Source organism: Hibiscus syriacus, unplaced genomic scaffold (assembly GCF_006381635.1).
Source record: "Hibiscus syriacus cultivar Baekdansim isolate YM2019G1 unplaced genomic scaffold, ASM638163v2 tig00110676_pilon, whole genome shotgun sequence".
Taxonomy (NCBI): Eukaryota; Viridiplantae; Streptophyta; class Magnoliopsida; order Malvales; family Malvaceae; genus Hibiscus; species Hibiscus syriacus.
Window position 1 is genome coordinate 868,569 of NW_024062820.1, and position 14,370 is coordinate 882,938.

The 14,370-nt window shown below is 35.9% G+C and overlaps 1 protein-coding gene and 1 pseudogene across 1 annotated transcript; both read right to left on the reverse strand.

Annotated features, from left to right (window-relative positions):
* Nucleotides 1–3,668: 3,668 nt before the first annotated feature.
* LOC120137776 lies at nt 3,669–4,577 on the reverse strand. Its single transcript, XM_039153447.1, has one exon. The coding sequence runs from the start codon at nt 4,575–4,577 to the stop codon at nt 3,669–3,671; it is 909 nt and encodes a 302-aa protein (XP_039009378.1).
* A 131-nt stretch (nt 4,578–4,708) lies between these two features.
* On the reverse strand, nt 4,709–13,434 carry LOC120137777 (annotated as a pseudogene).
* Between the last annotated feature and the right edge of the window lie 936 nt (nt 13,435–14,370).

Here is a 14,370-nt window from a genome sequence, read left to right on the forward strand (position 1 = left end):
TTATCACGGGAAGTCAGGTGATAGAAGTGGATGCAGTAGTGCAAGCGATTAATAAGGAGTTCTCTCTTAAAGATTTGGGACAACTAGAGCTGTTTCTTGGAATGCAGGTTGAACATTCTCAAAGAGGCTTGTTTTTGAATCAGAACAAGTATATCTCTGAGCTACTAAAGAGGTCAAGCCTAGATGAGTCAACTCCCACACCTACTCCCATGGTTGTTGCTCCTAAACTCAAAGCAAATGATGGACAGTTGTTTGGTGATGTTCATCTTTATCGCAGCATTGTAGGAGGTTTGTAGTACATATGTTTAACAAGACCTGACATAGCCTATGCAGTTAATAAGGTTATTCAGTACATGAACAGTCCATGTGATACTCATTGGAGGGCAGTGAAACGTATATTGAGGTATCTCAGTGGGACACTTGAGTATGGGCTGTTTTTCTCACAAATTAAAAATTTCAGTCTTGTCTGCTACACTGATGCAAACTGGGCAGCCTCGGTGGAAGACATGCGATCCACAACAGGCTATTGTGTGTACCTTGGAGGTAATCCAGTTGCATGGTGCTCTAAGAAGCAAAGCGTTGTCTCCAGGTCTACATCAGAAGCAGAGTATAGGAGTCTTGCTAATTCTGTTTCTGAGTTGGTTTGGATTGAACAACTACTTGGTGAAATAGGGATTAGTGTAATTGGAAAGCCAGTTGTGTGGTGTGATAACACCTCTGCAATTTCTATGGCAGCAAATCCAATGCATCATGCTCGAATAAAGCATGTGGAAATTGATATTCACTTTGTGAGGGAAAGGGTTTTGGCTGATCAACTTAGTGTAAATTTTGTTCCTTCTGCAGAACAGGTAGCAGACATGCTCACCAAACCGTTGCCACCTGCAGTATTTGGTGACATGCGCTCTCGTCTTGGTGTAAAGTCTTGGGCAGAGATCAATGGTACCAGTCATGTGAAGCAAGTCTGAATATGTCAGGAAAATGTTGAATTGGAAATTCAGAACAGTAGAAAACCTAGAGAATATTAGAGTGTTATATAGCTGTTAGTAGCTGTACTGTAACTGTTTTTAGTTAATCTGTTGTAACTGAATTCTAGTCAGTTGGGTCGTTCAGATGGGCTAGTTGGTTAGCTTTAGTTGTATATATAGTGGGCTTGTCCACTATTAATGAGAAAAGTTAAGCATTTTTTGTTTTTTTCTCAGAACATTGTATTCATTTTTTATATTCAATTCACTTCAGTAAACGTCATACTCTCCCTTTAGTTTTGGTTATCTCCTTCCTTTCCAGTTTATCACTGATAGCTGAGTTTGTCATTTACTTTGTCATTTACTTTCAGTAAGGACGGTGGAGAAGTTCATATTCAATCTGGTTTCTTGATGTCGGACATGAGGATGTCGAGTTGCCACTCTTTCTGCTGCGGTTGCAATAGCCTGAACTATGTCATAGGTCCATATCCCATACGCATTTGATTCCATTCCCTATAAATTTTGATTTTCATCATGGTTTTTACTCCACCTGATCCCGAATCTGCGAACCGCCTTGGACGATGGAAAGCAAGGTTTGAACCCCCACCTCCCCTGCATTGACTCAATGACTGATGGATCCATCGAATTCACGAAATTTGTTACCATAGAAGTCATGATCCAAGCACACCCTCGACCGATCATTCCAAACCGTTTGGACCATAGCTTCTACCCCATTCGACTAAATAATCTCTCAATACCATTATCTCACAAAATTTATTTTCCCGATGCAATATTACAAAAATTTAGCCGTATATATTTCAAAATATAAATAAATAATAAAATCAAAGTCCTAGGGTTTTGCATTAATTTTTTTAAAGTATATATAACTATCAAATTGTTTTTCAACTTTAAATAATCTGAAGGGTAAATTATAATTTTGGTAATTGAACTTTATTCTCTCTTAGTTCATTCATTATATTTTTCACTTTTCAATTTAATCACTAAATTTTATACATTGATTTTTTAATCACTCCACCGTTTTCTACAATATGATGACATGAGTTTTTTTAATTAATTTTTGAACTAACTATTATTTTTTTAATATCATTTTTATTATTTTCATCCCAACAGTCCAGCACCCCTTTTTCCCTTTCTTCAACGATTAAAGTTTTAGCACGAACCAAACTACATTAATAGTTAAAGAAATATTTGTTATTATCAGAAATCACAGGTTCGATAATAGAGACTGCATGTATTTGTGCTCAGATAACGAGTCTTTATAACATATACTATTACTAAATCTCAGACGTTTGTTAAACATGATTCCATGGCTTGATTGCAGGGATATGGAAAGTCTCTATGGTTAATGCATCAGATGTTTAGATCCAACTAAGGGTGTGGGTAGGTATGTGAAAAAGACTTTTTGATGAAAATGGATGGGTCCAAATGATAGTTTTTTTTTTATGCAAAAGCAAAATTGTAGGTGAAGAAAATCTTAAAACGGATAACCAATGAAGTTCTATAAAAACTAAAAAAAAAAAAAGAATCCTCACCACCATTGACGTTATCTTTATTCCACTAATTTCCCTTCCCATGTTACCCATCAGGTAAAAGTATACATAGGAGATGGATGGTATTTAGGTTTTAAACAAAGGCACTTCAATGTTTGGTCTCCACCAGAGTTCTGTACTAGGGTAAGCATTTCTTTCTCGCACCACCTGACCCACAAGACACTCGCTTTCTCGACTGCAGGTTGGCAAGTGTCATCCTCATAACCAAAGTATCTCCTGCGATGACTGGTTTCCTAAACCTTTATCTTATAAAGAGGACTGTGATGGGACACTACTAACTACAGTCGATAACCTTTCAAGGAGTCTCACAACCGCTCTCCATCACTAAAGAAGAGCTTTCGACTAGCCTAGCTTTCACTAAAGAGCTTAAAGAGGCGAACTCCATTTAATAAGCTAAAGGTCAAGCTTTGAGTTTAGAGAAAGATGATTTGGTACCTATACAAGCAATTTCGATTGAATCTGAGCCCCTATTGTTTACTATTATTACACAAGTAGAAAAAGAAGTTCTTTCAACTCCGGCAAAAAAGAAGTTTTCCCAAGAACCCCCCACTTCAGGTTGCAGCGTAATAAGACCTCTAACTTGTGTGCCTACACCAAGAAGACACTACGGATAGCCTATATTGATACTGAAAATGAAATAAACAGTTTTTGCCTGAAGGCTCTCTGGTGCTCGTAAAGTCATGTTAACTTGGTTTCATAAAAATTAAGGTGTTTTTGAGTTAATCTGTGCAGTCCAAGGTCAAAGAAGACATTGACTTGGTTCCTTTAATGGCTAGTATTTTATCAGTTCAACACGTCATAACACTGTCAGAAATTTAACGGCTGAGAGAATATAAAAATCATTGTATAAAGTTTGGTGACTAAATTGAAAATATTAAAAGTATGATAATTGAAATATGAGAAAGAATAAAATTCAATTACTAAATTTGTAATTTAACCTAATTTAAAATACTAATATTTATATTTTCGAGCTCCGTAAACACAATACCAATTGCATTTGATACCGTAAATTTATTCTTACTAATCTTATTTTTAGTATTCATTTATATAACCATAAGTCCATAACTGAGTAAAAAAAAGTCCAAATTAACTTATTATACAACTTTCTTTCTGTTCCTTGGAAATCTCGTTTACCTTAACGGCCGAGACTAAGAGCAGCCTCGACGTCGAGCCGCCATGCAAAACCACCGCGATCCATTTTCCAGACATCACAGGGCAACATTATCGTGGAACACTTGTTCTGCCACGTGAACTGCAACCTCACCTTGCATGAAAATGCAGTGCAAAATTTAGGTAAATCTTCTTTAATCACAAGCCAAACCTTTATCTCCGGCAACGACACCGGCGGCAGCCGCACCTTAAGCCCTTCCGCCGCCGTCAGCATCCTCTTATATGCCCCGTTAACCCACCGAACCCTATTCAAACCGTCGGATATAAACCCTGGACACGTGTCGGTCTCCAGGTTCTTCATCTTCTCCACATCAGTATACCCTAGCTCCCTCCCTACCATGCAAGTATCCGTCACGCATTCCACTGTTACACAAGAATCAACCACCGTTTGAACTACCGCGGTCGTACGATCAGGTTCCTCCAAAAGTCCGACACGATTAATGCAACGGCTGTTCGAGTTCGAGTTCGAGTTCGAGTTGAACAAAGAAGGTAGTAGATCTTGATCATTTTCCTCTGAAACTGCACTGTTTACATAGTTGATTGAACCGTTCGCTTCAGTTTTCTCCGGTAATAACTGCAGAGTCACAATATTTTCGATTTTATTTGAAGCTTGTTGACGATGATCTGGTGTTGATGATGATGATCTTTTCTTTCTCTTGATATTATTCTTTCGAACCCTAACGTACTTTCTTTTAGCTCTTGGCTTACAAAGCAACGAGTTTTTGTTACCAAACTGACACCCACTGGAATCAGACTCTCCGGTCACCGGTTTCGGAGCGATTGGACGGAATCTTAGCAGTATCGGATTGATATTCACCGTCTGTGAACCCCATGTGTAGCTTACAAAGCTCCCTTTCTCACCACTGTTATTCATCTTTTCGACGCCGGAAAACGCCACAAACTCTCTGCACTCTTTTCTCTGCTCGTCTCTTCAAGCTCTCAATCTTTTTTTTTACTTGAATTACAATTTTAATTTTTAAGGGTTTTTTTTTATGAGAAGCATAATCATAGCTGCATAACAGAGAATACAACACGTGTTTAGTGCAACTTATGAACAGATGAGACGTTTGATTGGATAGAACTTTAGATAGATAGTATATTAATCATAGCTCCATCGTAATAGAGGTTTTAAACGGCGCATTTACGACACTTTTGTCTGTAATATTTTTTTTTACATATATTGATTAATATTTTTTGAAATAGTACTATTTAACTGACGTGGTATAAAGGTGTATTTTTGGGACACGTCATTACGTCACGTCAGTCGAAAATATATTACTTCAAAAAATATTAATTAACAAATATTAAAAAAAAAATTATAGATAAAAGGTGTCAATTAAATAAATGCGTCCTTTTAAACTTCAACAGAAGTTAACATTCAAAAAAAAATACTATCTTATCGTATGGTAAAAAAATAAAATAAGTACCAAAATTTTGAAATATAATAGGTAAAACCGGCTTACTTGAAACAATTATTGAAATATATTAAATAATAAATATGAAATACGAGATATAGTGTACCGAATTTTAGTTTACAGCTCCTAAAAGAAAAATTGTTCATAGTGAAGAAAGAGACAAGATTTTACCAACCTAGTTGGTGGGTGAAAGTAAAATTAAAATGAAAACAATAAATAATTACTTAAATTACTGTGTATATTTTCAATGTTGAGTAATATTTTAGAAACTATGTGATCTTGTATTAAAAATAAAATAAATTAATTTCTTTTATTATACTATTTAATTTTGATTAATTAAATTGTGAAAAAATTTTACTGCTAAAAATCTATTATTAAATAGTTTGTAAAAAACGATGAAAATGTAAAAGAGAGCTGGAGATGGGCCCACGACGAAAGCCAATCAGAGAGAGCTTAGTGTTGAGTAGGTGGAGAAAGAGACGGGATACGTGGACACCGTCTTGATAAAGGAGCCCTGAGTTTTGAAAAGCAGCATTAACGGGAGGTTCGAGACAGTGCTTACGTGGTCTCACTTCATTACGCCTCAATTATTACTCACCGTTACCGTTATTCTTCGACTAAGAAAATTAGGGTTAGGATTGACTTATTTTTTTATACTATATTGATTGATTCAAATAAAAAATATATAATTATTTAATATTAATTGAAGAGATCGTAAGATATATTTCCTTTTTCAAATTCCACGTATGAAAATCCTAATTAATGTTAGACCTGAGACCTATTGTCTCAGAGGTCCAACCATAAGAGTATTAATATCTACAAAAATATGGGACTTCGAGTGAATCGTGAGGGGAGATATGATTTTTGAGGGACATCTTCGAAAAATATTTATAATTATAAATAATAATGAATAATTATCTTTTATTAATATAGTATAATAAATAATTTTATTTTAAAAATGTTACAAAAATAAATGAAAATAACTTCTTCCATAAAATTAGGGTGATATCGTACATTTAATCATTTTATATTGAATACTAACCTATAGTATATTATAGGCTTAATATTTTCATACCCTAAATTGTCTCAAAAATTATAAAAACTATCAAATTAAATGATGACGTGTGTCATCGTATGATTAGAGGATTAAATTTATGGAATTAAATTTAATTAGAATTAAATTGATAGAATGTATAAATATTGAGAACTAAATATATAATTATGTCAATTTTACTAACTGTTACGTCAATACTTAATGACAAGTGACTTGATTGAATGCTTTACATAATTGGATAATTAGATTGAATAAATTTGAAATACAGCTATGAAAATGAAAGAAGGCAATAATTTGGTGTCAATAGTATAATTTACCCTAAAGTTTGAGAGATCTCAGTAGTCATTCCACCAAATGTCACGTGATGAGTTCTTAGTGTGCAGATCATCCAGTATAATCGCACTGAAGTGCGTGAATCCAAAAGCTTTTGTATTAAAATAATAGAATAAATTACACAAATAATCTCGTTGCTATTCTTAAGATATAAGATATTATTTTATTAAATTTGTTACTATAAAATGTTTGAAAAAAATATTTTTTGATTATTCATATATTTTTTACTAATAAGGTACGAATGGATCGAAAGAATTGGCCGATCAATTATCTTTAAAAATTTTATTTTTTATAATTTAGATATTTTCTTTATACTTTAATTGATAATATATTTTTATCCTTTAAAATTTTATAAATTAATACCTCTAAAATTTTATAAGTTCAACTTTTAATATAAAACTATATATTCATCCTTGATTAAGATTTAAATTTATTATTATATTAATCCCATTAAGTGTCGTGTCATTATTCATTTTTTCTTTACAAAAATTAACAAAACTATTATTTTTCTAAACTATAAAATTAATTTATAATTATTTATAGTTAATAGATTTAAAATTATTTATTTATTTTATTAATCTACAATGATTATGTGATCCTATTTTTTAAAAGAATTTTAATTATTTAAAAATGAACATTTAAATATCCTTACAGGCAGTGAATTTAAATGACTTAAAATTATATTTAAATAAAATTGAATATTTAACAAACAAAAAAATGTTATACCAGCTCCTAAACCTTGCACCGAGTTATTTAAGGAACGGTGTGAAGCACGCGCATAGGACTGAGAGTGGGGTTAGGCAAGAAGTGCTTGAACTGATTGTGATACGGAAATGACTCGTGGATGGTCGGATGTGAGCGAATCTTTGGATAGATTTTGTTGTGACGTGAAAGAATCATAAGAAGGAAAATAGGGAGATGGCTGGGTCCACGTGTCCCCTAATTTAGCAGCTTTGTCATGCAATGAAACCATGAGAGTAACTATAAGGTGAAAAGGGTACCCTCAAGATATTAGGTCATAGCTTTTTGACCTTTCTGTTTTTAATTTCTAAATTCAATTAATTTATTAGGTAAACTACTTATTCTGTCAACTATTTTTATTTTTATTTTTATTTTAATACTTATTTTAAAATTATATTCAAGATTATTTGCGTTCTTTCAGTTTAATTATCTATCGTTAAATTTTACGGTTAATTTAAGGAAAGTAGTGATGTTGATGACAGTTTTAATCTCAAAAATTTATACATTCTTTTAATCAGTTCTTGATATCTAAAAATCCTTTCAATTTAGTCCAACATAAAACCTGAAAATCCTTCTTTCAAATCTCGATCTCCCCAACACCCAATTCCTTGTACGACCTTCACCCTCTAGAATATGACCTCTTGCATTGTTCTTGACCAAAAACAAAGGAGCATGCGTCGTCAGAATTACTTCTAGTTTTTGGCCTTGATTGAATTGTTTTCTTTTATCCGAGCTCTGTTGTCCAACTTGACGAAGCGTTTAAGATCTTCATACGGGAGTGTTTCAATGCTTTTCCTCCTCAGCTCGCTCAATACTATTGGATCATAAACTTGATCCATTATGGGAGCCTAAACCCAAACCCAAACTAAATTGATGTCATTACTTACATCATTTAATTAAAGATGTCATTGTTTACATCATTTAATTAATGATGTCATTGCTTACATCAATTTAGTTAGGTGAGAGTTAGATATTTGTTGAATTTGTAATGGTTTAAATTAGTTTATTTGTGTGGTGTAGGATTGTTCTTGAGTAGTATAAATACCCCTTCCCATTTTAGTTTTAAGCATCAAGAAAAATTAAGAGCTTCTAAGTGAGTGAAGAAGCAAAGTCTTATAAGAGTGAGTTGTAGTTCTTGTTTTTGAGTGAGAGTACTCTTGTAATATTTGTTTGAGTTTCAATAAAAATTGTTGTGTGAGTGTTTTATTTCCAACAAAGTGGCATCAGAGCAAGTTGGAAAGATCGAAGGTCTCGACGAGAGGAATACGACGACGCCAGAATTTTCTCAATCTGAGTTCTGACGCACCGCCACGCACCGCCGGAAGACTGCTGCCAGAAAATCGAGTTGACTCACCGAGTTGAGCCGATTCAGCCGAGTTGGAGCCCTTGACCGAGTTGTCCAAGTCCCTCCAAAGTTTTTTTTTTCATCGTTCCGGATTCATACGTGCAATCGGATTTTACAAAATCTCATTATATTGAGAGATATGGCAAATGGTATGGCACCATTCCAAGTTCCGACACTCAACAACAACTACGACAATTGGAGTATCAAAATGAAGGCACTTCTTGGATCACAAGATGTGTGGGATATCATAGAGAAAGGCTATAATGAGCCTGCGGATGATGATGTTTTTGCTACTCTTACACCAGATCAAAAGACAACTTTGAAGGATTCAAGAAAGAGAGACAAGAAGGCTCTCTACCTCATCTATCAAGCATTAGATGATGATAGTTTTGAAAAGATTTCAAGTGTAAGCTCTAGCAAGGAAGCGTGGGAGAAGCTGCAAACCTCTTACAAAGGATCCGAGCAAGTGAAGAAGGTTCGTCTCCAAACATTAAGAGGTGAATTCGAATCCTTAAACATGAAAGCATCTGAGTCTATTTCAGATTATTTCTCAAGAGTAGTAGTTGTTTCTAATCAATTAAAAAGAAATGGTGAAAAGTTAGACGATGTGAGGATAATAGAGAAGATACTCCGTTCGTTGGATCCCAAATTTGAGCACATCGTCGTGACGATTGAAGAAACTAAAGACTTGGAAGAAATGAAGATCGAACAGCTCCAAGGATCATTGCAAGCATACGAAGAGAAGCATAAAAAGAAGCATGAGTTTACTGAGCAACTCCTCAAGCTGCAATTCAAGGATATGCATGAGAGCCAACGCAATGATAGAAACCAACGTGGCCAAGGCAGAGGTAGAGGCCATGGACGAGGTGGAAGTCGAGGTCGTGGACGAGGCTGGAATTACAACAATAACAATTCCAACAACAACTATGAGAAAGGAGAAAGCTCAACACGAGGCCGTGGAAGAATTAATCCAAACTCAAAGTATGACAAATCTCAAATTCGATGTTATAATTGTCAAAATTTTGGGCATTATGCTTCAGAATGTAGAGCTCCCAACAACAAAATTGAGGAGAAGGCCAATTACGTGGAGGAAAAGACAGATGGCAAAGAAACTCTTCTTCTAGCACGAAAGGAAACTGATGGTGGCCAAGCAAATTCCTGGTATCTTGACAGTGGTGCAAGCAATCACATGTGTGGAAGGAAAGACATGTTTGTGGAGCTAGACGAGTCAGTAAGTGGAAATGTTTCGTTTGGAGATGATTCCACAATAGCAGTGAAAGGGAGAGGTAACATTCTTATCCGTTTGAAAGATAGGAGACATCAATTTATTTCAAATGTCTACTATGTGCCCAATATGAAAAGTAACATTTTAAGTTTAGGGCAACTGGTAGAGAAAGGTTATGATATTCATATGAATAATTATAATCTTTCTATAAAAGATGATAAGAATAACTTCATTGCTAAAGTGCCGATGTCAAAGAATAGAATGTTCTTGATCAACATACAAAATGATGTTGCAAAGTGCCTGAAAGCTTGCTACAAAGATGCATCATGGCTTTGGCATCTTCGATTTGGGCATCTCAATTTTGGAGGTCTAGAGCTATTATCTAAGAAGGAGATGGTGAAAGGACTACCTCACATCAACCATCCTGACCAACTCTGTGAAGGGTGTCTAGTCGGGAAACAATTCAGGAAAAGCTTTCCAAAGGAGTCAGAGACAAGAGCTAAGAAGCCACTTGAGCTCATCCATACCGATGTGTGTGGATCGATCAAGCCAAGCTCTCTCGGTAACAATAACTATTTTCTTCTCTTCATTGATGATTTTTTAAGAAAAACCTGGGTATATTTCTTGAAACAGAAGTCAGAAGTTTTTGAAGTCTTCAAGAAGTTCAAAGCAGCAGTGGAGAGAGAAAGCAGTAGAAAGATCAAGAGTTCTGTGAAGCAAATGGAATTCGTCGACCAATGAAAGTTCCTAGATCCCCCCAGCAAAATGGTGTGGCAGAAAGAAAGAATAGAACAATCCTCGACATGGCACGAAGCATGCTCAAAAGCAAGAAACTACCCAAAGAATTTTGGGCGGAAGCAGTATCGTGTGCAGTCTACTTGTCAAATCGATCTCCAACAAGAAGTGTATGGGGAAAGACACCGCAAGAGGCATGGAGTGGAAGAAAGCCTGGCATTTCCCACTTGAGAACCTTTGGAAGTATAGCCCATGTTCACGTACCAGACGAGAGAAGAACGAAGCTTGATGATAAAAGCGAGAGTTTTATCTTCATCGGCTATGATGCTAATTCGAAGGGCTACAAGTTGTACAATCCAGACAATAAGAAGTTTGTGATTAGTCGATGTGGTCTTCAACGAAGAAGGAGAATGGGATTTTAACTCTCATACAGATGACTTCAATTTCTTCCTCAGTTTGAAGAAGATGAGCAGACAATGAGGGAGCAACTAGATGAATCTCAACAAGAGCTTGCAACTCCACCCACTTCACCAACATCAACCACTCAAGGAGACTCATCACCTTCATCATCGTCAAGTGAGAGTCAAAGTGAAAGAGTTGTGCAACGCACAAGAAGCCTTAGAGATCTCTATGAGGTAACTGAACGACAAGATAATCTTACATTATTTTGTCTGTTTGCCGATTGTGAACCAGTGAGCTTTCAAGAAGCGGTACAAGAAAAGAAATGGAGAGATGCGATGGACGAAGAAATCAAGGCCATCGAGAAGAATGACACATGGGAACTTACCTCACTTCCCAAGGGACATAAGGCGATAGGTGTCAAATGGGTGTACAAAACAAAGCAAAACGCCAAAGGAGAGATTGAAAGGCACAAGGCGAGGCTAGTTGCTAAAGGCTATAGTCAAAAGGCTGGAATTGACTATGATGAGTATTTGCTCTGTTGCTCGATTGGAGACTATCAGACTAATCATTTCTTTGGCAGCTCAAAACAAGTGGAAGATACAACAGATGGATGTAAAGTCCGCCTTCCTAAATGGAGTTCTTGAAGAGGAACTTTACATTCAGCAACCATCAGGCTATGAAGTCAAAGGGCATGAAGACAAGGTGTTGAAGTTGAGGAAGGCTCTTTACGGGCTAAAACAAGCACCAAGGGCATGGAATAGCCGAATCGACAAGTACTTCCAAGAGAATGGCTTCAACAAATGTCCCTACGAGCATGCTCTATATATCAAGATCAAAGATGAAGATATTTTGATCGTGTGCCTCTACGTGGACGATTTGATCTTCACTGGAAGCAACCAAGCATGTTTAATGAATTCAAGGATGTGATGAAAGAATTCGAGATGACAGACATGGGCTCATGGCGTACTACCTTGGCATTGAAGTTAAGCAACAAAATGAGGGAATTTTCATTTCACAGGAAAGCTATGCAAAGGAGATACTGAAGAAGTTCAAGATGGAGAAATGTAAGCCAATAAGCACACCGGCAGAATAAAGGATCAAGATGACCAAACATGAAGAAGGTGAAAGTGTAGATGAACATTCTTCAAAAGTGGTAGGAAGTCTACGCTATCTAACTTGCACGAGACCCGATATTCTTCACGCAGTTGGATTGGTTAGTCGCTACATGGAATCCCCAACAACCACCCATTTTAAAGCCGCAAAGAGAATTCTTCGCTATCTGAAAGGTACAATTGACTTTGGCTTGTTCTATTCAGTTTCTAATGATTACAAGCTTGTTGGATATAGCGACATGATTGGGGTGGAGACAGATAATCGAAGGAGCACTACTGGATTCGTATTTTTCATGTGAGATATTGCATTCACATGGATGTCAAAGAAACAACCGATTGTCACATTATCCACTTGTGAAGCGGAATATGTTGCTGCTACCTCATGTGTTTGTCATGCAATTTGGCTTAGAAATCTATTGAAGGAGATTGGTTTGATACAAGAAGAGCCTACCAAGGTTTGTGTCGACAACAAGTCAGCCATTGCCTTAGCGAAGAATCCAGTATTCCATGATCGAAGTAAGCACATTGATATTCGCTACCACTATATAAGGGAGTGTGTTGCAAGAAAAGATGTGGAAGTTGAATATGTGAAGTCACAAGATCAAGTTGTTGATATTTTTACCAAGCCACTGACCAGCGAAGACTTCTTAAGATTAAGGAACCTACTAGGGGTCACGAGATCAAGTTTAAGGGAGGGTGTTGGATCATAAACTTGATCCATTATGGGAGCCTAAACCCAAACCTAAACTAAATTGATGTCATTACTTACATCATTTAATTAAAGATGTCATTGCTTACATCATTTAATTAATGATGTCATTGCTTACATCAATTTAGTTAGGTGAGAGTTAGATATTTGTTGAATTTGTAATGGTTTAAATTAGTTTATTTGTGTGGTGTAGGATTGTTCTTGAGTAGTATAAATACCCCTTCCCATTTTAGTTTTAAGCATCAAGAAAAATTAAGAGCTTCTAAGTGAGTGAAGAAGCAAAGTCTTATAAGAGTGAGTTGTAGTTATTGTTTTTGAGTGAGAGTACTCTTGTAATATTTGTTTGAGTTTCAATAAAAGTTGTTTGTGTAAGTGTTTTATTTCCAACAAATGCCGGGCGTTTGTCGAGCAGACGCCTTAGCATATCAGGGTACTTGGAATCGGGCATGATCTTTGGATCAGCTCCATCCTTGAGAATATTTGCACCGACTACAGTTGTTGGCTTGACTTCTTTGCTGAGTATTTCGGCGCATTGCTGGCTGCACCTTTAGAACCCTTCTTGGCTTTGCCAGCCGGAGCAGCAAACGTCCGTTGTCCGAGAGAAACCGTCTCCTTGGCAATAATGACATTTCTCCATGATCCACATCGAGCTAGTGCCATGGCTATATCCCCCATAAAATTTAAGTGAACACCCACAATTGTAGATATATCTAAAGAAATCAGAATATTAATAAGCACCAAGACTAATATTCACAAAACCTATGTTACTTGAACTCGAGTGCGACTGTCGAGCACAGATATTTAATTTTTCCCCAAAGGTTTTTCATTTATACCGAGGGTTTTTAACATATCACATCCTCAATCTCGTATCCACATCAGACAAAGATATTGAACACAAAGATAAACGAAGAGTAGGAGCAATATAGCACAAAACTGGAGATCTAAAGCATCGAGCTTTAATGAAATGTTGCCTATTGAACCGAAATTAAGTATTGAAGAATCATGTAAGAGCATTTCTATTGAGCTTTTTGCCCCAGAAAATTACTCTCTATTCCTTTCCCTCCCAAAATGCCAAATATCAATACAAGAATCACTCGATCATAATTCATAGATATGATAAGTATTTAATTCCTCCTTTTAATTCTTATTTTTTCCTACTATCAATCTATGATTATGGTAAAGAAATCTTGGATCTTCTAAACGGTTATACAGGAATATGTTCAAGCACCTGCGTTACACCCACTTTATTTTCCTTGATGTACTCGTTTCGACATTTAATCAGATGTGGACACGAAGATATAACCTTCCAAAGAGAGATGTAATTGTAACTGACATTCATACATGATCCTCGTACCAGAGATAACAACAATAGTCAAAACACCTTTTAGGATCCAATTTTTACTCCCAACAATTCACTTTACCCATATTAAGTTAAAACACAGTATACATGTTAGATAGACATGCCAAGTTGCCAATTCCTAGACCCTCCAAAAATAGCTGAAAAACTTGTAAAGGTCGTAATCGTGTTGGATACCGAAATGCGTTTGATGCATTTACCTGGCTCAAAATATGGATAAGATCCATAGGATAGACATT

Bases quoted from the DNA above. Each gene is read 5' to 3' on its own strand.
- LOC120137776 (XM_039153447.1), bottom strand. From the start codon at position 4,577: ATGAATAACAGTGGTGAGAAAGGGAGCTTTGTAAGCTACACATGGGGT.